The sequence below is a fragment of the Callorhinchus milii genome, unplaced genomic scaffold, assembly GCF_018977255.1.
Source record: "Callorhinchus milii isolate IMCB2004 unplaced genomic scaffold, IMCB_Cmil_1.0 Scaffold10, whole genome shotgun sequence".
NCBI lineage: Eukaryota > Metazoa > Chordata > Chondrichthyes > Chimaeriformes > Callorhinchidae > Callorhinchus > Callorhinchus milii.
In genome coordinates, this window is record NW_024704751.1 from 12,688,382 (window position 1) to 12,712,255 (window position 23,874).

The 23,874-nt window shown below is 41.5% G+C and overlaps 1 protein-coding gene across 2 annotated transcripts; it reads left to right on the plus strand.

The window, feature by feature from the left end:
• The first annotated feature begins 1,859 nt into the window (after positions 1-1,859).
• Positions 1,860-23,165, plus strand: ago4 (argonaute RISC component 4). 2 transcript variants are annotated; one of them, XM_007908746.2, is made up of 19 exons: positions 1,860-2,016; positions 5,610-5,781; positions 6,341-6,461; positions 6,805-6,986; positions 7,153-7,289; positions 7,993-8,127; positions 9,166-9,283; positions 9,914-10,061; positions 10,397-10,516; positions 11,012-11,194; positions 16,143-16,276; positions 16,562-16,746; positions 17,214-17,373; positions 17,817-17,907; positions 18,388-18,612; positions 18,896-19,030; positions 19,222-19,323; positions 19,694-19,893; positions 20,398-23,165. In XM_007908746.2, the coding sequence occupies exons 1-19, from the start codon at positions 1,995-1,997 to the stop codon at positions 20,504-20,506; spliced, it is 2,679 nt and encodes an 892-aa protein (XP_007906937.1). In that variant the 5' UTR covers positions 1,860-1,994; the 3' UTR covers positions 20,507-23,165. The 2 variants fall into 2 exon arrangements, with proteins under 2 accessions (XP_007906937.1, XP_007906938.1); XM_007908747.2 differs by having other exon boundaries at positions 9,196-9,283.
• The last annotated feature ends 709 nt before the right edge of the window (positions 23,166-23,874 follow it).

A 23,874-nucleotide genomic window follows, 5' to 3' on the forward strand; every position in this document is an offset into this window, starting at 1 on the left:
CTGTTTTAATAAAGTATCCTTTGGATAAAGTGCTAATAGCTGAATATCATTATCAGCACCAAATGAGAACACAGACAAACGCTTGCAAGCATGCTCCAGGTTGAATTCCATTCATCTGATGCTGCTGCTCTGCAAATTGAAAACAGTTCAAATAAAATAACTTTTACGAAGTTTGTAATTCTCCGTATCTTACGAATTTATGGCAGTAGAAATTCTGCTGCAGTGCTTAAATTGTTTAAACACTATTTTTATTATCAAAATAATCCTATTATAACTATGTACATTGTGGATATAATTTATAGAATGTTTCATAAATAGTGCAAGACAAATGGATAAAAAATAGTTAGGCATGTTTTGACACTTATTGCATGTCTCCATTCTATTTAGAAGGAAGAGAGAAAAAAAGAATGTTCATTTTAATTTGTTTCCCACCAAAATAAATCTATTTCCATTTACCAAAAAATCTTAATGGAATCTTTGTCTTATCTGACTATTCAAACAGAGTTGGATGTTATGAAAATGTTTACCTGAAATCTGGCCGCTTTGTTCCTTTACATAGTAATAATATACCTTGCATTTGATATAGCGTCTTATCACTCACATCATTGAGATGTCTCCTGTAGCTCAGTGGTTAGAGCACTCACCTCACAAGTGAGAGACCTGGGTTTGATTCACGGCAGGGGACGAAAGCTTGGGCAAGTTTCCTTACTCCACAAGTCTAATAATAATCCTTAAAAAAAATAAAATTGGTCATTTCAATCCACAACTGTTTGTGGGACGCTGCTGTGCGCAATTGGCTGTCGTATTTCGCCCACAAATATACAGTCCATTTACTTTACAGTCTATTCTGTGAAGCACTTTGAGACATCTCAAAGACATGAAAAAGCACAATATCAAATGCAAGGATTATTATTATGTCAAAGCGCTTCACGAATATATTGTAAAGTGAAGTGACTGTATATTTTGTAAAAACAGTCATGGATTGAAGTGACCAAATTTTTTTTAAATATATTTTTTTTGAATGGATTATTACCCCCGGAAAAGCAATCCGCCAATGAACCGAGGCGTGTGGAGTAAGGAAACTTGCCCGACATTTCCCCCGGCCACGGGAAAGCAAACCCAGGTCCCTTCTCGCTTGCCAAGCAAGTGCTCTAACCAACCCGAGCCACAGGACTGCTTAAGTATTAAGTGCGTATCCCGTTGGGACAATCGCTCGCTCCCTGGAATTTCCACGTGAAGGCGGGATGCAGGGGAGTTTCAGCGGGGTTTGGGGACTCTTTAAAGCGATGGTGACGATGAGTTTCCCCTGATGGGTGTGTGTCAGTCAGTCAGACAGACACACACAGATAGAGTGAGACAGACACACACTCAGCTGTGAACCCACACACAGACAGACACACACACACAACACACACAGACACTCAGCTGTGAACCCACACACAGACAGATACACAGACACACAACACACAGAGACACTCAGCTGTGATCCCACAGACAGACAGACACACACACAGACACTTAGCTGTGAACCCACACACAGACAGATACACAGACAGACACTCAGCTGTGAACCCACAGACAAACAGACAGACACTCAGCTGTGAACCCACAGACAAACAGACACACACTCAGCTGTGATCCCACAGACAAACAGACACACACTCAGCTGTGATCCCACAGACACACAGACACACACTCAGCTGTGATCCCACACACAGACAGACACAGACAGACAGACAGACAGAGACAGACAGAGACACAGACAGACAGACACACACACACACACACAATTAGGGCACTTTAAACAGGGCCCTCGCCGCGCACGCGCGCCAGCGGAGCCGCGCCTGCGCAGTGCTGGTGTTGTCCGTCTCGCTGCGAAAGAGTCGGTTGGGAAGTCCGACTATTGTACCGATTGGGGCAGCGGAGAGGGAGCAGCGCACCGCGGGCGGCCCGACCCGACCCGACCCGACCCGACCGCACGTCCAGCGCCAGTCATGGAGCCGGTGGGGCCGGCGGGTGAGTCAGGGACTCGATCACACAATGATCACCATTTTACCAAAATATTATGAGCGACGATTCAAGGCTACAGAGCCCGACTGTGGGGGGGAGTGAGTGAGTGAGTGGGGGAGTGAGTGAGTGGGGGAGTGAGTGAGTGGGGGCTGTGGGGGGGAGTGAGTGAGTGGGGGCTGTGGGGAGGGGGGAAGGCGCTACTGTACTTCAGGCCCCAAACACACACCTGACAGGAGAGGCCGAGCAGCGGCTTCACTGGGCCTCACAGCCGCGGAGTCGAGTCACAGTCTTCCCCCCTCACTCCCTCCCTCCCTCCCTCACTCACTCACTCCCTCACTCCCTGCCCGGCCGCTGGGTTTGGGGAAAGAACCTTCCAGAACCTCCTCCTCTCCCTCGGTGCTGGCGTTTGGGCCCTGGCCGTGAGGGGAGGGAGAGTGTGAGGGGAGGGAGGGGAGGGGAGGGCGGGGAGAGGGAGAGAGAGGCCTCTGGCGGCCGTTACGCACCTCGAGAGGGAGAGGAAGGCCGCGCGCCACCCGCCCAAGGTCTTGGGAGGGATCGGGATCGGGAAGGAGTTGGGGTTTGAGTGGGTTTTTTAATTAAAAAAAGAGCTTTCCCCCCCCCCCCCTCTCCTCCCTCCCCCCTCTCCTCCCCCCCCCCCCCCCCCCCACACACACACACACCAACAACAACAACAACAACAACAACAGGGAAAACTATCACTGGAGCTCAAAGGGAAAGGAGAGGCGAGGACTTTGCGCCGTGTCGTGTTGTTGGCTCTGTCTGTCCGTGTGTCTGTCTGTGTCTCTGTCTGTCTCTGTGTGTCTGTCTGTGTCTCTGTGTGTGTCTGTGTCTCTGTGTGTGTGTCTGTGTCTCTGTGTGTGTGTCTGTGTCTCTGTGTGTCTGTCTGTGTCTCTGTCTGTGTCTGTCTGTGTCTCTGTGTGTCTGTCTGTGTCTCTGTCTGTGTCTGTGTTTCTGTCTCTCTGTTTGTGTTTGTATTATTTTAATTAAAAAGAAGCAGTGCTGAGAGAGAGACAGAGAAACAGAGAGAGAGAGAGAGAGTTTATGGTGCGAGTGTGGACAGGCCCGGAAACTCACCCCGGGCTCGGGGTGGGGGACGACGACGAGGGAGTTGCTAAAAGCCTTTACAGTGAAGACGACACAGACTGGCACCCCCACCCCTGACACCCCCCCACCCCTGGCACCCCCCACCCCTGGCACCCCCCACCCCTGGCACCCCTGGCACCCCCCACCCCTGGCACCCACACCCCTGGCACCCCCCACCCCCCCACCCCTGGCACCCCCCACCCCTGGCACCCCCCACCCCTGGCACCCCCACCCCTGGCACCCCTGGCACCCCCACCCCTGGCACCCCCCACCCCTGGCACCCCCCCCCCTGGCACCCCCCCCACCCCTGGCACCCCCCCCCCACCCCTGGGGGCTGTCCCACCGCCCAGGGATCCACTGCGAGCAGAACTTTGTAGCCCTATTTTAGCTGTTAGCTGTCACGACGGAGTGAAACCGAGGAGATGTTATTAACGTTTGGAGGAGCAGCTGAACACCATGTGCACTTTTGCTCATGGAGAGGGGGTCAAACCGGTTCTCGTATCAAAACGCGAGTACCTTCACCGCTGTCGCGATTGTTATTAGCAGCAAAAAAAAAAACAGGTAGTGGTTTTTAGGGTTGGTAAAGGGGGGAGGGAGAGAGAGAGGGGGGGGGGGGTCAGGGGGTTAGGCTTCCAGCTCACTGACAGCAGACGGTTCAGAATCACGTAGGAAAAACGAGAGAGAGAGAGAGAGAAAGGCTTTTGCGCTACGTGTTTATATTAGGTGCAGTGGAACAATATGGCCGTGCGGTGGGCATTTAAACGCGAGAAAGTGAGTGAGTGAGTGAGTGAGTCGGGGTTTCTTTCCGAGAGCGGGAGGGGGGCAATGTAACGTGGAGCGCTGTGGGCGCGGGTCCCGACTGCAATGCCACTGGTGGGTTGGTGTGTGTGGTGGTGGTGGAAGGCTGTGCGGTTCGATTACGTGCACACGAGGGCCTTTTAAAGAAATAAGTGAAAGCACAGACAGAGAGAGAGACAGAGACAGACAGACGTTTTATTGCCCCCCCCCCCCCCCCCCCCGCACAGAGGGGAGGGAGGGAAGTAATGACAACGAGATCAGAAGTAAAATCTACAGTACGGCGGCTGTGGGGTTCCGTGTTGTGTTTTTGGGGGGTTGGTGTTTCTTTACAAGCAGCTGGAGCTGAGCAAGACCCTGGGGGGGGGGGGGGGGGGGTAAAGATCAGGGCTGAGAGTACATGGACACAGTCTCTGTAAATAGAACTGCCACTGTACCTGACAGTGGAATTCTTGAACTTTGTTTTTCGGGTGTGAATGCTGTTCAGTACGTTTGAATGTTTAAGAATGGTGAATTGAGACTTCCTGCGGGACTGCCAAGCTCTCCTCCTGTCTGAGTTAGCGGCTAATGGTCATTAATGAAATGAAATGGAGGATATGTTGGTATTAAGAACGGCTGAACCATGGGCATGTTTGCTCATGGGTTAAGTGTAGACATTGGTTCCATCAAATGCAAGGATTGTTGTTATATTTATTATTGTTATCGTATCAGGGTTTTGGGATGTCCTCCCGAAGTGAAAGGCGCTATTGAAATGTAATTTATTGTCATATGAGCAAAAAGTTATGTTTTGGGGGGGGGTTTGCTCCCTATTAACTCAGTTTTACACAGGACATTTGGTAGTTTAAGCTGATTTCTGTTAAAAGATTGTTTTAAATTGCTACCTCATTTGCAATTTGTTTTCCTGAAGATGTAACTCATTTTAATGTAGTTGAAAAGTATATTGTTACATAGACGTGCAAGGAAAATTAATTTTTAAATGCAGTTGGCCTATGAAGCAAATTTGCAATCTAAATCTATCGTGTTGTTTATGAATAATGATACTTCTACCCTAATTTGCTCAGTTTGGTTAAAGACTGTCATTTTAAGATAAATTTTATACTATTATGTACACAATGATGATTTTAAAATATGCTTCCATTGGTTGTTAACTAATCATTTACTTCTTACTTTGATGAATTGTTTCTTTGGTAGTTGCAAACCTGTACTCAACTGAAGAAAGCCCAAATTATTTAAGGTGCAACTTTCCACACACTTGTGGTTGGCGTATAGACAGTACAATATTTGACAATGAAATGTCATTTAACATTATTTGAGTTGGATATTCACATCATAATGGAAAACTTCCCTTGGTAGTTGATTTATAAATGTTTTAAAATTCCTATTAAATGGTTTTAGTAACTAGTTATTGAATATTCAGATGTTTTGTCTTTCTTTGGTGTTGCTACTTAATTCACGTTTTACATCTGATCGTTCGTCTATAAAGGAATGTTTTCTATATCCAGGGGGCTGCATTTTATGATTTTATTACAAATAAATAGATTATAATGAAGGGCATTCATTTCCTTTTTGAAAGAGTGAGAATTTTGTTTAATGCAGCCTTTCCCTAACATTTGATAATCCGTACAGCTATTGATAATTGACAAAGCTACGTTGACGCTTTCTTATTAATAATAATATTATTCTAATGTCCTTATTTGTAGGACCTCCTGCAACAACCAGCTTGTTCCAGCCGCCTCGCAGGCCTGGGCTCGGCACAGTGGGGAAACCTATCCGACTGCTCGCCAACCATTTTCAGGTTCAAATCCCCAAAATTGATGTTTACCATTATGAGGTGGACATTAAACCAGAGAAACGTCCCCGCAGGGTCAACAGGTGAGAACAAACTAGTTTTTTTAAAGTATAACTAAAAGGTTCTTTCTTTCACAAGCCTATTAGCACCTGTAACAAACTACAGTGAAACTGAATGAAGAGCCCCTTTTTGGTAACCCCTAACATTCATGAAGATGATGAAGATTTCTAGCTGGCTGGAACTTTGATGAAAAGTTAATAGTTCCCTGTATAAGTGCACAATGAAAATAATAGGACTGTTGCTTAAAACTATGTTTGTAACCCCAGACAGGAAGTGTGATGAAAACTGTCAGAAACCACTGTATGGCAAGACAAGTTGGTGGAGTAACTTCTTCCTATTCCTAGGCAACATGAACTTTACCTTCTCTGCTGCAGACGTACATTGTACTCTCTGACAAAGATACTGTGCTTGGTCTGCTTGTAGTTGGTTAGAGAAGAGTTGTGTCATAGAGTTTGCCTTTTCATGTCTAAAGCATCCAGCTGTAGTTATTGTTTGAGTAATTAGATTCTAAAATGACAGTGACTTTGTGCCTCCAGATATTCAACTTTCAAATCTGTGTCTTTCTCTCCCCCCCTTTTCCAGAGAAGTGGTGGACACCATGGTCCGACACTTCAAGATGCAAATATTTGGAGATCGACAGCCAGGCTACGATGGTAAAAGGAACATGTACACGGCAAATCCATTACCAATTGGTCGTGAGAGGGTAAGCAAGTGGTCTTTCAAGATCTTATTTTAAAACTTCAAGATAAATTTCATTAATAAACAAAACACTTTTTCTCTATCTATGCAGAAATGTATATAATGCAATGGTTCACAGTTAATGTTACCAACACAACTGTTTCCCCAGCTAAGCTTCGAACCATTATCAGTGATCTGCATTGGTTTGTCCTGCCTTCCGTACAAGTGAACATTTTAATTTCTTTAAAAAAATTCTATTGCAGTCAACAGTGACTATAAGATGGTGTTTTTTCTACAAATTATTAATGTTAAGCCATTACTTCCAAGTTCGAAAAAGGATATTCAATGAGTTAAACTTTTTGTTACAGGTTGATTTAGAGGTGACTCTTCCTGGGGAAGGCAAAGACCAGACCTTTAAGGTTTCTATTCAGTGGGTCTCAGTCGTCAGCTTGCAACTGCTGTTGGAAGCTTTGGCAGGACGTCTCAGTGAAGTCCCTGAAGACTGTGTACAGGCACTTGACGTTGTCACAAGGCACCTTCCATCAATGAGGTATACCTGGATTACCCGGATGAACCTTTTAAAAATAATCCATTACATTTTCATTCATTTGTCATAGTCTACCATAACAGTAGTTATGCATAGTGAAGAGATACAAAGCTGGAATGGACCCCTTGTATGGAGTTTTAAGGATAGCTTTTGTCCCTTTCTTTCTCAGGTATACACCAGTGGGTCGTTCCTTTTTCTCTCCTCCAGAAGGTTACTATCACCCTCTGGGTGGGGGCAGGGAGGTGTGGTTTGGTTTCCACCAGTCTGTCCGGCCCGCCATGTGGAATATGATGTTGAACATTGATGGTGAGTTAGTTGCAAATGCCATGGTTAATGAGGAAGTAACAATATACGTGACTCTTTTGTAAAGGCTTGTGCTGAAATCGGTTATTGCATATCATTCCAAACCTTAACTGTAACAACCTCAATTAGATATATGCTGGCCAAGATATATTAAACTCAGAATGCCTAAAATGTCATTGCATCCTATTTGTCAAAAAAAGAAATACAGGTGAAATACTTATAATTTAGATAATACTAATCCTTGAATTTGATAAATATTTGGATTGGCTACAGTTGAGCTATGCCTTATCTATGGAAAATGGAGGGTTGGCTGTGGTCCAGTACCTGACGTCTCTTAACCACTTGTGACCGTTTCCTCTTAGACCTTACAATCTTTGTGTTCCACTCAGCCTCTGTACAAATTGCCATGACCTTTCAGTGGCATGTCACCCATGAGCAGTTTTTCCAAGAAATTCAACCAACAGACAGTCAGATGACCTTTAATCACGCTTCAGAATACATTTTCAGACGCATACTTAGTTCTGTTCCTCCTGTCAGTGCTACTGGATTGCTATCTTCTGTATCAAAGTTCAAAGACTCCCCCCACCTTTAAAAGGGACCAATGTAACAAAATGGAGAGTGTGACGGAGAATGTGAATTTAATATTTCTTTTAGAATGTGCTAATTTTGCTTTGAGGAAATCTGATAATTTTCCTGTGTCTTCAAGTATCTGCCACAGCGTTTTACAGAGCTCAGCCCGTCATTGAGTTCATGTGTGAGGTGTTAGATATCCAGAACATCAATGAGCAAACCAAACCACTGACTGATTCTCAACGTGTGAAATTTACCAAAGAAATACGAGGTAATGTGTTTATTCCAACCCACAGCTAAATCAAGAGCCTATTTTGTTCTGTGTAGCAACATACTAGAATCAAATGTGATTTAATGAGGATTTTATCAATTTTTTGTAATAATATCAATCCCTCCATTGGCGGTACTGACATTTTTTGAATAATTCCATAGACTATTACACAAGCCTGGGGAGTATTCTTGCTCACTGATTGTTTTGTAGTTTTGTTAGCTTAATTTAATTAGTCTAGTCACTAATTTAGATCCATATAACTTAACGATGACCCCCCCCCTCCCCACAGTTTTATAATAAATAATAATAATCCTTGCATTTCATATAGTGCCTTATCATGTCTTAGACGTCTTAATCAAAAGTATGGAGTTTTTCTGAGATACTATGTGCGCTTCACACTGCAATAGTTGAACCAGATGTGGATTGTATTCTGGGAAATACCACATGGTGAGCAACACTCTCCTATAATAAATTTCTACGTCAGGCAAGGCCAGTCTGTATGTTGACTGAGCTCCCTACACAATACATATTCCCAGAACGTGATCCAGGTCTGGCTCCATTCCAACAGTGTGTAGAAGATTCCATCTTAAAACATTGAACAACTTACTGCGTAGGTAATCTTTCCTTAACCTACTTGTACTTAAATAGGATCAAGCATCAGCATTTGTACTTCATTAAACGTATACACGTTCCAGTAAAGAAAAGAGAACTTTCATAAATGTGTCAACAACACGTTAAAAAAAACTGATTTTCAAAAATAGGAGTTTGAGTTACTAATTTGGGCAGGTTTAGTTCCCCTACTATTTCTGTGCTTGTACTTCACAACCTACAAATGAACAGTTAAAATAAAATACTAACTTATGGTTGCAGTTGTGAAACTAGAATGCTTTAGCTGCTTCTATGATGCTGATGGAATCTTCTACTTTTTTTAATATTGCTGCCTAAGTAATAAAATAATATTTTTATCTTTGGTATTTTTGTTTTGACTTTGAATATGTTTGTTCATTATTCTTATGTGCTAACACTGCTTTCTGTAAGTGAGAGGAACTCTGCATACTGTCTGTTCAGGTCTGAAAGTGGAAGTCACTCACTGTGGACAGATGAAAAGAAAATATCGAGTGTGTAATGTCACCCGACGGCCGGCCAGTCACCAGACGTACGTACACACAGCTAACACTCAAATACTCTCTGTTCATCCCTCTGTTTCATTAATTTGTTGATGTTCGATTGACCGGAAATATTCCATGAAATGTGTGACCTCTTCACTTTAGATGAGCCTATAATCATAGTCTCGGGCAGTTCTGCTGCTACAAGTATGAAACCAGTTTTTAATTTTGCTCTCTACGCTGCTTCTTCATATTGATAAGGGCTTGGCTCATTTTCTCTATCATTTTTTTTAAAGAATCTCAAGGGCAGTCTATCCAATATTGCTCAGGTAGCTTGTAGATATTGAATGCTTTGAGTTAGTAGGTAACAATCTTTACTGGTGACCATTTGTAACAACACCTAGCATTTATATAGCGCCCTTCACACGGGGTAGAGTCCCGGATTGTTTACAAAATAAAGCGTAACGTATACTCCACACTTTCGATCCAAACCTCGCAGCTTTGCCGATTTCTTCTAACATTTCCTCTGACATCATTTTCTCAAAGGGCCCATAACCTGGTAATGTAGATCAGCCTGGCTGGAGTCTGCAATCTGCTCTTCTATTATTACTTTCCCTGGTATTCATTCTGATTATTTTTAGCAGGTTCCCGTAATGCTTGCCCCATTTCTGCCTCCCCAGGTTTCCTCTACAACTGGAAAACGGGCAAGCAATGGAGTGCACAGTGGCACAATATTTCAAACAGAAATACAACCTACAGCTTAAATATCCTCACCTGCCTTGCCTACAGGTGGGACAGGAACAGAAACACACCTACTTGCCACTAGAGGTGAGGCTGGCACAGATTAGCTGCTGTTTGCCTGAGTAACGGCATTCACTTTGCTTTTTCATGGCTTTACTTCCTTAAAGTGCTTTGAGGCATTTTTTTTTATTTGTAAGGTGTTCACAGATGTATGCCATAGAGAGATATAGTGGCTTATTACATCTTTGCACCGTTTCAAAGTGCTTCACAAGATACACTGTAAAGTGGTGTGACTGTTTTGCGAGTGACAAAGTAGACACTCCCTACCTCAAGTTCTTCTTCTGCGTTAAGCTTTTTATTAAGAGTTCCAAGCACAAAAAATAATCTTGCGGATATTAAAGACAACTAATCTTCCTGTCTAGGTGTGTAATATTGTGGCAGGCCAACGCTGTATCAAGAAACTAACAGACAACCAGACATCAACTATGATCAAAGCAACAGCACGATCAGCCCCCGACAGACAAGAGGAGATCAGCCGTCTGGTGAGTGAGGATCAGGTGTAACATTCTGAATATCCGAGGTACTCTGGTAACCAGTCACTGAGCCACTGGGGCAACATAGATCGTTTTGAAACACTTAATTTTGTAATTGACTGCAAGAAACATTTAAAAAGTCTCTATTCATTTATACGTCATGTATGATGATTTAATAGTAATCATTTGATGCATCTTTTAATACTAATAATCCTTGCATTTGATATAGCACCTTATCACGTCTTTGAGATGTCTCAAAGCGCTTCATAGAATAAAGTGTAAAGTGAATTGACTGTATTTTACGGGTGAAAATATAAATGATAAATACTTAAATAAATAATATAAAATAAAAAATGTTTGAATAATGTAAACCATATGAGATAACTCTAGAGAGTTGATGCCATTGAATCTGTACAGTTTATTGATTTGCTTTCATCTTTGAAACCATTTGTAACCACTGATGTATTTCTATGTATGTCTTTTTTTTTAATTTGAATGCAAAAGGTGAAGAGTAACAGTATGGTCGGTGGCCCAGATCCCTATCTGAAGGAATTTGGTATTGTGGTTCATAATGAAATGACTGAGGTCACAGGCCGAGTGCTCCCAGCACCAATGCTCCAGTATGGAGGCAGGGTAAGTCTGATGTTGGACGGAAGCAGCTGGAATTGTGAATGCACAGGACTTGAAGTAAGTGACACAGCACACTGCTTGTTATGCAATATGTATGAGCCATACTGCAAAACTACTTTTTTAAAATGTTTATCAGCAACTGTTCATTCTGGCAAGTGACAATCCTTGTTAGACTGCAGTCTGCTGGTTAGAACTGTATCTTTAAAAGGTCCAAACTGCTGCCTGTCGAAATGGGTGTTATTGTAGCACTTAAGTTTCCTTAATTTGTTTCATGCAAACGTGGGATTTTCTTTCCCCTGTAGGAAGGGGAGGTGAGGTGTATTACATTCTGTAGTTCAAAGTTTAATTGATGAACAGAGCTTTAGCCATTTTCTACCAACTTCGATTTAAACACATGACATTTGTTTTGAATTGATACCAAGTTTTCAGTATTTAAGCGAAAACTTGGGATTAATTGGATTATATTGCCTTGGAGTTCTGTATCATAATGCACAAAAATGGCTAAATAAATTACTTGTATGTCCAGCAGGGGGAGGAGGGTTATCTGAAATCAGCCTAACTGATTATTAACTGATGAGCGTTACTTGTGAAAACTAGCGGTGAACTAAAATTCTGCGGTGACACCATCATTTGAATATAGAATGAAATTTGGTCCAAATTGTGGGAGACTCTTGATTTATGTTTTATACCTCAAAATAATGAGATGAATTATTTTAACTTAAGTGGTACACAAATACCAATTCACAGAGGTCCCACTAAGACAATCTTGATAATGTTTAAAAAATCTACTTGTGGAAGTAAAACGGTTTAAATACAATGTGAGGTTAGCAAGCCTACTTAATTGTACACCACTTGACGTAGGAAGTTCAGCGGTTGTTAAGCAAACAGTGCCTTTTGATACCATCACACTATGATGTTGAAAATTATTAGTTCTGATTTAGTAGGTTACTCAAAACAGCAGCCAGCTTTATTACTGTCATCTCCTACTCCACTAAAACACCCCCCAAAATGAGAGTAACATGTTAACTTTGTTTATTCTCTTTTCTCTGTCCTTTCTAATTTCAATATTTTCTTCGTTTATTCTAGCTTCCACCAGCTATTTTGAAAGGTGGCCAAATTATTATTTTTTTAAAACAAAAACTGATTTCCATTGGCTTAAAACCTGATTCACAGGCTGTTCTGTAACCAACAAAACCCATAAAAGATCAATGATTGGATTGCATCAGAGTTGAAACAATTTAAATTTCAAACACTATTTCCACATCTGGCATAAAGGTGTGATTCTATTTGCTGACAACGTTGAGAACTAACAGTAAGCCAGATGATTTTTACCTCCATAAGTGGAACAAAAACAGGTTTCCAATATAGAAATGGCACACTGTTCATGCCTGTGTTCATGCTGAACTTAACCTATGTTTTGGTGTGTTGTGAACAAGCTGACAGTAGAAACAGTTGTGTGCTCCTGTTGTAGCTACGCACATAACCTGTAAATATTTTGCATTTTCAAATAGTCGGGTTCAAAATTTTGCAGCATTTTTGAACTTTTAAGCAAAAATGATGCATATTCTGCACTTAGCCGGACCTCTAGATTTGCTTATCACTTTCCTGTATATGTAAGATGCTCCATGTTTTTATTCAACGTAAGTTTCTTTAGCTTCCATACAATCCTCATTCTTCTGTTATCCTCCAAATACAACAGGTTAGAAAGGCTTTCGGGTAGGAAAATTCCAACTACTTTTATACCAATACCAGTTTTCCCACACTGTATAAAGTCCCCTCTCCCTGTGGCCATCTTCACTGTCTGCACCAAGCTTACATTCTGCACCCCATCAAAATGGGTTTCTTTTATAGGGTGGCATCTTTTTGGCCTTTGTATGTAGTTCATCATAGATTAATACGATTTACTCAGCATATAACTTGCACCTGGATATGCAAGTAACTTGAAAGTATCGTTGGAAAGTAATTGGCAAATGGTTTGCCTTATGTGTATCTTAAAATTTCCCTTCAATGACCTGAACCTCTTGTCCTGCCATGGCAATTCTACCCCAATAGAACATTTGTGATATTGTTTTTCAAATCTGAACAGTCCTAATTTATCTTGACGATTCTCATAGCTCATCCAAGAAATCCTGGTGATCTTTGCCATGTTACCAAACTCAGTGCAATACCTGGGCAGTGTTTTATATAAAGTTACCGTCCTTGTGATCAAAACTGTGCCTGGTTCTCCCAATTGTGCCTATTTATAGCAGTGTATTGTGGGCAGCTGAATTTAACTGATCTGGCAATCTAGAAGTTTGCCTTGTGGTATTGTTGCCTCATAGTATTTTGACAAGGTTGTGACATGACTTCTAACCCAGCAGACTCTTGGAAATCTGTGGGTAGATTTCTTCAGCACAAGATGTTCTTCATGCATGGATTGTCTACAATTTGCATCTGATCGTTCGAAATTTCAGCACCACCATATGGATTTCTGCCTAAAGCAAGAATAGTGGAGGTTCCAGTTCCCTGCCATGGGAAATGCTGCAGGCTTCCATTTCCCACAGATCATAGACTTCGAGAAAGGGCAAGGATTGTTCTCGATGCACCGTAATACTCGTGACCAGTGCCTGGATTTCATTGCTGAATCTGTCATCTCTGTTCAAGTTTGATTTCCTCCTGGTTAGATCGTCAAACTCATTACACCCAGAAAGTCTTGCTTTTAAAATACAAGCTTATGATTGACGACTTCACTCATTAGGTTGCCATTGAAGGTCACCTTCACAGTATGTCTACATGATAGCCTTGTAACATCTTTTTCAGTTGTAAGATCCACACTGTATTAAATCTCCCTGCTGAATAAGAAGGAACATAGAGTCCACTTGCATCAGAGTACTGTATTGTTTGCTTACATTTATATCAAAGGAATTTCTTCAGAAGTCTACTCATCAATCCCCAGTGAAATTTTCACAATCAATCTACTTTTCAAAGTTAAGGTGTGATTATTTAGTTTATTTTCAGATGGGATTAGTTGTTACATCTTAGCCCTGCTGTTTCGTTAACATTGAGATTACTTCTTGTTGGCAGAAATCAGGAGGTAAAGTTTCCGTAATGCTAAATATGGGACTGAAAGGAGGCATGGGTTATAGTAGGCACTCGTGTATATTTGTGGGTGAACCGTGGCAGCCAATTGCGCACAGCAGTGTCCCACAAACAGTCGTGGATTGAAAATGACCAATTTATTATTGCTTTTATTTTTGGAGGGATTATTATTAGGCTCTGTGTGGAGTAAGGAAACTTGCCCAAGGTTTCGCCCTCTGCCTGGAATTGAACCCAGGTCTCTCGCTTGCAAAGCGAGTGCTCTAACCACTGAGCTACAGGACTCCACAACAGGATGGTTTTGTATGATGTCTGCAAGGCCTGTAGTTCAGTGGTTAGAGCACTCACCTCACAAGCGGGAGACTTGGGTTCGATTCCTGGCAAGGTGAAACCTTGGACAATTTTCCTTACTCCACACGCCTGATGATAATTCCTCAAGAAAAAAAAACAATAATAAAATTGGTCACTTCAATCCACGACTGTTTATGGGACTCTGCTGTGCGCAATTGACTGTTGTGCTTCGCCCACAAATATACAGTCAATTCACCTTATATTCTGTGAAGCGCTTTGAGACGTCTAGAAGACATGAAAAGCGCTATATCAAATGCAAGGATTATTATTATTATCAAGGCAGTCGCCTGAGGTAACTTCGTAGCTCAGACCTCACCTTTCAGTTTGCATTTCGACCTTGCCCTGCTCTGCATTTCCCTTCCTCCGAGCGAAATGGTAGTTCAGAGGGTAACCTTGATGTGTGGAGAATAGTGAAGAAAGATTTCTCCCTTTGTGTGGAATTATCCTTCATCTTGAAATGAAATTCTATTTCATATATTTTCTACCCTCTGTACCTGTTCGGATTCCTCAGTCTTTATCTGCTATCAGTGCTGTGTTCTTTCTGGTTGAAATTAGAAATCTGTTCACACTTGTTGACCAGTCTAGCTTCCTTTGTTAATCACGGCGAACATTGTTGCCGACTTTCTTTGTCAACAGTTCACCAGAAAGCTTTGAAGAATAATTGCTCCTCCTTAACGGAATTGGGCCTGAGATTTCATTGCCAAATGTTGCATTGCTTTGCCACCTCTGTTCAAAAGACCTGAAGATGGTCATGGTGGGGTTTGCACTTGCACTACATGGGAAGCCGTTTAGGTTCCTCTCAAAATCTCTTAATGGGATGGCAGTCCCTGTGAGTTAACTTTAATTGTTGGATTTTGGCACTTTATCACATAGTATGTGGAGGATAATTTAATTGAAGAATGAGGACTACTCCACTTCAAAGTGATTAACGATGTCTTACTGCAAATTGTTTTTGTTTGCAAAGATATTATAATTTTTGTCTTCTAATTTATTTTCAGTATCAGCTGATTATTCAGAACCGTTAGTGGTAGTTTTTATTTTAAGGCGGAACCAGCGTTTAAATGCAGTATCATTGTATTTAAATTTAGCTAATTTTCTGTTTTTCTTTGTTTGCACAGTTCCTGCTTTCTACTGGCTAACTGTTAGAAATCTGCTCAAAGCTCTGTTCCATCTAAATCCCTGGGGCATGAACCTTGTTACCTTGTTGCCTGAAACTGGACTTGAATTTTGCGCAGGTTTTGAATTTGTTTGACCCTCTGTTGTAGCAATCTCAAAACCGTAAGGGAGGCAGTCTGTCCAGTCTTAACTCATTGAAACTTTGCTGAAATGGCTTTAACGGATACCATGATTGGACCCTCAATTCCAAACAGGAAAATCCAGGTCCTGGACACTTGATTCTTGCAGCTTCTGGTGTGGATTTCCAGTAGTACTTTTTTGCAGTTTAGAGTGGGAACCGTGCAAAGAAACGTTTGCCAAACCAAAAGTGGTCGATCTTTGTAAACTATGTATTTGTTAATTGTCTGTAATATGTTCTTTTTAACTTCTCAACCTCTGGTGTGTTTTTCTTAATTTTTTTTAGAACAAGACTGTGGCTACCCCCAATCAGGGTGTGTGGGACATGAGGGGCAAGCAGTTTTATGCTGGCATTGAAATCAAAGTTTGGGCAGTCGCCTGCTTTGCACCACAGAAACAGTGTCGGGAGGAAGTTCTAAAGTAAGCGTCCTGATGCTTTTCCTAATTGATTTCTGCAGCGAAACTATTTCTTGGAAAATTTACGATTTGTGACCTCATGAGATCCCTTGGCAATTCTTGCCTTGTTGTGTCCCAGGGATGGGGAGAGGAGTGGAACCATTATTGATAGTTTTATGTTGGCACTCAGTTTGACATTGTGATAGCATTGGGTATAAAATGGCTATGTGTATTCCTTAAGCTGTAAGTACAAGTTCATGACTACCTTCACCCACCTGATTGGCTTTTCTATGTCTCTCCCTTTTCCAGGAGTTTCACTGACCAGCTGCGGAAGATCTCTAAAGATGCTGGGATGCCAATTCAGGGGCAGCCATGTTTCTGTAAATATGCACAGGGAGCGGACAGTGTAGAGCCTATGTTTAAGCACTTGAAGCTGACCTATGTAGGTCTGCAATTGATTGTCGTTATCCTCCCAGGAAAAACGCCTGTATACGGTATGTAAGATGATGTTTGGTTTATAACTTTAATTCCCACAAATTGAACTACTGTGGGCCCTGGTCGAGGCAGGGATGGAATAAAACTTTGCATAAATCATTCCTCTGTTAGTTAATACCTTAGCTTATGTTTTAGGATGTCACGCGCAGCCACATTGTTTTGAAGCTGAATATTTTTAATTTTGATGATATCATTAGGAATTGGAGAGTCACTCCTATATTCACGCTTCCTGGAGGCTGATTAAAGTGATGCTTTGCCAACTCTTGCTCTGTATCCTCTCATAAAGACACTTGTATAAAGTAAGCGGGCAGTCAGTGTTCTTGAGGAAACAAATCTTACATACATAATCAGCTGAGTTACAACTTGCTGTTGTATAGAAATGTATACCAAATGAAACATGCTTAATAAATGACTCACTGCAGAATATCGCTTAATATCTAAGCTTAAATTGCATTTCTGTTTCCAGCTGAGGTGAAGCGTGTGGGTGACACCCTCCTGGGGATGGCTACACAGTGTGTTCAGGTGAAGAATGTCGTCAAAACATCTCCACAGACATTATCAAACCTTTGTTTGAAGATCAATGCAAAACTTGGTGGCATCAATAACGTCCTCGTACCTCATCAGCGGTGAGTTTCATAGGAACAGGAGTAGGCCATTCACCTCCTCCTATTCCACTATTCTTTAAGATCATGGCTGATCTGTACCTCAACTCCAATTACCCACTATCTGCCAAACACTCTGTCCCATTGCTTAACAGTTCAGGTGCTGAAATGTTACACCAAACATTGTGATTGATCTTCTATGTTCATTTTAAGTACAATATAAATGTTTGCAACCCAGTGTCATTCATAATACTGAACAAATAGTGATTCAGATCTCTCGCTTTGGGTTCCAGCACTGCAGTCTATATCGGTTTGGATCCAATAAGTTAGTTGTGAGAATATAAAACATTGCATTTGCTTGGGGATTCACTTAAATCTTGTCTCTTTTCCACAAGAGATTAAAGTGATATTATTCACTAGTTCGGTGTCTGAGTGTCAGCCTTACCCATTGTTATTGTCCTCTGCAGTCCGTCAGTGTTCCAGCAACCCGTGATATTCCTGGGAGCAGACGTCACACACCCACCAGCCGGGGATGGCAAGAAGCCCTCCATTGCTGCTGTGAGTATTAAACTGTGAAATCAAGATAATAATAATCCTTGCATTTGATACAGCGCCTTATCACATCTTCGAGACGTCTTAGAGCGCTTCACAGGATATACTGTAGAGTGTAGTGGCTGTATTTTGTGGGCCGAACGCAGCTGCCAATTGCAGCTGTGTCCCACAAATAGTTGTGGATTGAGTGACCAAATTATTATTATTTATGATCCTCCGATCGACTACTAACCAACTAACAATAAATGAGCTATCTGCAAGAGGTGGTGCTGACATCTCCTTGCGAAGAAATGTTAGCACCACAACAAGGGAAACACCAAGGCAAGAAGTTGGCCATCCATTTATGGTTTGTTATAATATGAGTGTCTCTGAGTTAATAGACTCAAATCATCATGTTATAATGGGGTTAACTCCTTAAAGGATGGATTAGGTGATGAAAATTGTTTAAATATTTAGCAACTATAAGATGTTAATTTTCTTGTGTAGGTGGTTGGCAGTATGGACGGACATCCCAGCCGATATTGTGCCACAGTACGTGTGCAGACGTCAAGACAGGAAACTTCTCAGGAGCTTCTATTCAGTCAGGAGGTTATCCAGGACCTGTCCAACATGGTGCGCGAACTCCTCATCCAGTTTTATAAATCGACCCGCTTCAAGCCAACCCGCATCATCTATTACAGGGGAGGCGTGTCTGAGGGACAGATGAAACAGGTGTGTGTACCGATGCTTTCAATACTCTCTTACCAGCTCCAGATGTTTCCCAATGTTTAGAACGTTGCATTATTCCTGCACCTGCTCTTTCAATGTTGAGCAACTCCTCTGATGTGTTTCTGTGCTCTCCACTGCATGCTGCTTTAGTTCCAAGAGTCAAAATTGAGGAATTTTTCCTCTCGCCTCATTTGAGCCCTTTTCATAAATAGAAATGGTGCCTTGTTAAAGCCTTAGCTTTTGCCCTAACCATTTCTGGATTTTGTTTGTTCACACCTACACACAGGTTGCTTGGCCTGAGCTTATTGCCATCCGGAAAGCTTGTATCAGCCTGGAGGAGGATTACAGACCAGGCATAACATACCTCGTCGTTCAGAAGCGACATCACACACGACTCTTCTGCGCTGACAGAAGTGAGAGGGTACGTACCCTGATACACTACTATTACTATATTATGCTTGCTCATTGATGTCATTTGAGTCCTCGGGATTGTTTGTGTTATATTTTCTAATATTTCTGAACTTCTATAGAAAGACTTTGAGTTAGACTTTTGCAGGTGCATCTGCATTTGTTATTATTACACTATAATAAATCTATCATCTAATTCCACAGGTGGGTAAAAGTGGGAATGTTCCTGCAGGCACCACTGTTGACAGCACCATCACTCATCCCTCCGAATTTGACTTCTATCTGTGTAGTCACGCAGGAATTCAGGTATAGCATTTTATTATTAGTAATATTAATATAACATTTTAACCATCACTAGTCCTCTGTGTGTGTCGGTTTTTATTTTAGCCAACTGTAACCGTTAATCTGGCAGTTTTCAGATTATTTTTATGTTTTTTTTAACTGGTGCCATATTTCCCTATTTTGTTTGTTTCACTTGAGGTGACAGGGACATAAGTGAGCAGCAGAACTTTTCTCTCAAAACCTTTCAGCAAGTTTCCAGCTCACACTTGAGCGAGTCTTCGGTCGCGACATTTTTTTAAAAGTTCAAGTATTGCTGATGGCCATTTGTGTTCCATTTTCAAACACTGTTGCTGCCAAAGCCACAAACCTTCTCTTCTATGTTTGTTGACTCCAGGGTACCAGCCGTCCTTCACACTACCACGTCTTATGGGATGACAACTGCTTCTCAGCCGATGAACTTCAGCTGTTGACCTATCAGTTATGTCACACCTATGTGCGCTGCACACGCTCCGTCTCCATCCCAGCGCCGGCCTATTATGCAAGACTGGTTGCTTTCAGAGCCAGGTATCACCTTGTGGACAAGGATCATGATAGGTAAAGAAGAGTTCTGTCTGTTCAATTGACTGTTTCTGTTTGAAATTCTGTGATTGATTATTAATAATAATAATAATCCTTGTATTTAATATAGCACCTTATCATGCCTTCTAGACGTCTCAAAGCGCTTCTCAGAATACAGTAAAGTGAATCGGCTGTATATTTTGTGGACTGAAATATTATTGGTTAACTTTGCTTGACAGAGTTGGTGAACGGTTTTGTATATTGTAGAAACACCAACATTCTGGCTATCCATTTCATGGGAGGGAAAGGGGTGTATCACGTTAGAATTCGGTTTCGGTCCATGGAATTTATAGCTTCAGCTGAGAGGAGACTTGCACTCACAGAAGCAAACAGCTTCTCTGTGAACAGAAATGGTGATTGTATGTGGGAAGAGGATTTTGTGCTAACTGTCGGCAGGATTGGGAATCGAAAGTTCATGATGTATTTTTTTATTTTCGGCACAAGACAACGATGTAACTTTTCTAATTTTAATCTTCGCAGCGCTGAGGGAAGCCACGTATCTGGACAGAGCAATGGACGGGACCCCCTGGCACTCGCCAAGGCTGTACAGGTTCACCACGACACCCAGCACACAATGTATTTTGCGTAAGAGCTGCTGGAGTTTCCGGCGATTTTCAGCACATTGTGCCGCTCTGAAACGTCCTTGCATCTAGTGCTAAAATGTTTTTAAAAACTCATAAGGGCCAAGCGGGTTTCAGACCGCACTTTTACCAGCGAATGAGATCCAACGCACTGAATGACTCATTGACTCATTGGGGGTTTGAATGCACAGAGAAATGAGCCATTGTTCTTCAAAGTTTATCAAAAGCACTATATAAGGACTGTAGTGGTGATTTTTCACTGTACTGATTTTATATTTTTTACCTCAAGGCGCCAAGGCCGAACATCCTAGGGAAAAGTTGCATGAATGAATTTTAATTGTTACTGCACTCAGTAGCAAGTTTTGATATTGTTTTTTTTCCTCTCTTGTTTCTACGAGGTAGCACTGTTGTAAAACTCCCATCTATTTTTAATCTTTTTGCAAACAGATTGTCGTGTGTATGTGTGTGGGAAATGAACAGTAGGATACTTCTTCATCGGTAGCTTCCAGTGTGTTAATTGTACAAAACTTTCAAAGGGAACCCTTCGAAATACACAGCTACAAAGAGAAAAGTGTTTCCAAACTGTACAAGTACAGCAAACCTCATTGTTACACACGTGTGAATAACTGCAAAGTAGTTCCTATCGCAGGGAGCTTGAGCTCCGCTCCTGACTTGGATGCAGCTTAAAAAGGTTGAGGTTTGTGGTAAAAATTGTTAAAACGAGGTTGACTGTAAATATGTTTCACTGTTTGACATTTTTGGGAAATAACTATTAATTCCAAAACTTCCATGAAATGATTCTTTGCTGTAAACACTTATAGATGTCCTGTGATGCAAGACACACACCCCCGACTGCAGGTTGTTTTGGCCTGACGACTGGGGTCTCGGATCTGTCGCTGTCTTAAAGCAGTTCAGTAATCTTAAACCGTTCTGTTTTGATTTTTATATGGCCAGCTGGACTGTCCGTTCCAGTCAGTTCCTTCACCCACTTCTGCTGCCACAACTGTAATGTATTTCCTGTGGTCAGCTATTTTGGAGACATTGGCAGCTAAAAGATCTGAGCTCGTTACATTTGTAGATTAATAGTTCAAGTGGCCAGATAACGTTTCGACACCCTGTTTTTGCCAGGACAATCCTGATTGATAGTATGGCAAACAGCTGCCATGGATAAATTCCCAGGGAATGATTTTAATTTTTTTTTTAAATGGAGATTTTGCACTAAAGTCTTTGTCTAAATGATTTTACCTGAAACCTTAATCCAAGTTAAGTGCAGTAGAATCCTGTCATACGCACTACGTTTGGACAAAGTTCCTCATAAATTACACATGCATATAACAGGAGTCGCTTTACCAGTAAGTCAGGAGTAAACGGGACTTGTTTAAATAAACAAAATTGCTTAATAGAACTGCATATACTATACGTGGATTGTACTGTACTTCAATATTTTGAAAGAAAAATGTTCTTGTTGAGGTAACTTTTATAGTCAATGTTTTTTTAAGAAAAATTTTGGGAACATTTTTTTGTTCCTAATTCATGTTAGAAGCTTGTGTTCCAAGTACCCATTTTCTGCTGCCATGACAATACAGTGACACTTCAAGTGTCTACTTGATGGTGATTGGAAAGTGATGTGTTGCAGAAACTATTCGCGTGCTTGGGTTTAAAAAAATACTTGACTGTATTTGTTATGTTGAGACTTTGCCTGCTGGACTATCATGATCACTTTGTGTGTTGACCCAGAAACCTACCAGTTGAGTTGCTGTACTGGGAAAGCAGCAGGAAATATGGATTCACATTTGCAGTACAAATTGAAGAGAAATCTCAGTTCATAACGAGTATAGCATGATAGTTCGATTTTATTTAAATTTGTGCATTCTTGTATGTTCCTTTTTTTGTGTCTAAAGCATCATTGTGCAATATGTGTTCAAACCCCTCCAATGTAAAGCAGAGCAGACACCTTGTATAGGAAGGACGGGCATTTATTGGCCAAAGTGGTGGACGATGAAACACAGCCTGGTTCTAATATCTTAATATAATCTGAACAATCTGGTGCAGGGGTGAGGGGAGCAGACAGTGTCTGCAGAATGTGCTTCAGGGTTCTGGATTTAGAATGAATTAGCACTGTCCTGCTCCCTCCTTTATTTCAAAACATATACACTTTGTGCCATCTTCCAGTCAAGCGAGTTTATTTCCACAAACCGGGGTACAGGAGCTATCATTTTGAAGCGCAATATCTAAGAAACCACAAGACCAACCAACGCCTTTTTAGACCGAGCTGCTAACTTCAGTTGATCACTAAAGACAAATTTGGAAACCACAACTGTCACAACCTAGTTTATTTTAATTGCTTCCTCCCTTGCCACCCTATCCAATTGCAACCTTAGAACTATTGTCGAAATTTGACTTTAAATAGTATTCTTCCATTCAAGCATATGTTCAACTCCTCTCACATCGTTTATACTCGCCCAGGCTACATCTTGTCTTGAAACTAGCTGACTAGGTAAATATCTACATACCTTTATTGCTGCTGTACATTAAGATGCTTTCAAGATATCTGAATATTGCATATTGCATATTGGTATCTTCCTCCTTGTATCTTTCAGCCACCCTCCCCAACCCTAAAACTGTTGTACTTTTTGGCAGCAATTTAAAACGATTTGTTGTATTTAACTTTTATGTGAAACTGTCTTGTGTTTCATCACCACACGTGCTCTGGCAATGCTTTTCACACTTGGCTGGACACTTGTAAACTGGCAGGGGTATTTTTATTTTTGTCTATATAAAAAAAGAAAGCTAGATATCATCACAGGCCATTCAATTGGACTTTTCTCATTAGGATTTTTTGTATTAAACAAAACCCTTATAGCATCTAGCTTTCTATTTTATTGATCAGCTTTACAATTCAGACTTGGTCATGAAGTTATCGCTATATATTAGAAACCAAGGAATACTAGGGGGTCAGTGAATAGAGCAATACTTTTGAGGGGTCAGTATAACAACATTATTCTTTTTAACATTTTAATACAGCACATTTTTGTACGAGACAATGTTCCATTTTTAACTTGCCTATTCTTCAAATCAAACATAATAATCTAAACACAATAAAATGTTATTACAGTGGAGAGACGATTATCCACACTGACTGGGACCGATCCCTTTGCTGATGAGCAAAAAATGTAGATAATTGGACATCACTCAAATATAAATTTGGCGTCCACGCTATCTGAAGGCTTGTTCCATCAGGGGTTTTACTATCTCTGCTACATGGTGCCAGTCCTCCATTCTCTCTCCCTCTCTGCCTCTCTTTCTGACTTTGCCCAGTTGTGCAAAGCCGCTCACGTGCACGCAGTTACAGGGGCTCGTGTGGGTAAATGGTATG

Bases quoted from the DNA above. Each gene is read 5' to 3' on its own strand.
- ago4 (XM_007908746.2), top strand. From the start codon at position 1,995: ATGGAGCCGGTGGGGCCGGCGG. The intron at 17,908-18,387 runs GTGAGTATTAAA...TTTCTTGTGTAG, and splicing joins AGAAGCCCTCCATTGCTGCT to GTGGTTGGCAGTATGGACGG. The intron at 19,031-19,221 runs GTACGTACCCTG...CTAATTCCACAG, and splicing joins GCGCTGACAGAAGTGAGAGG to GTGGGTAAAAGTGGGAATGT.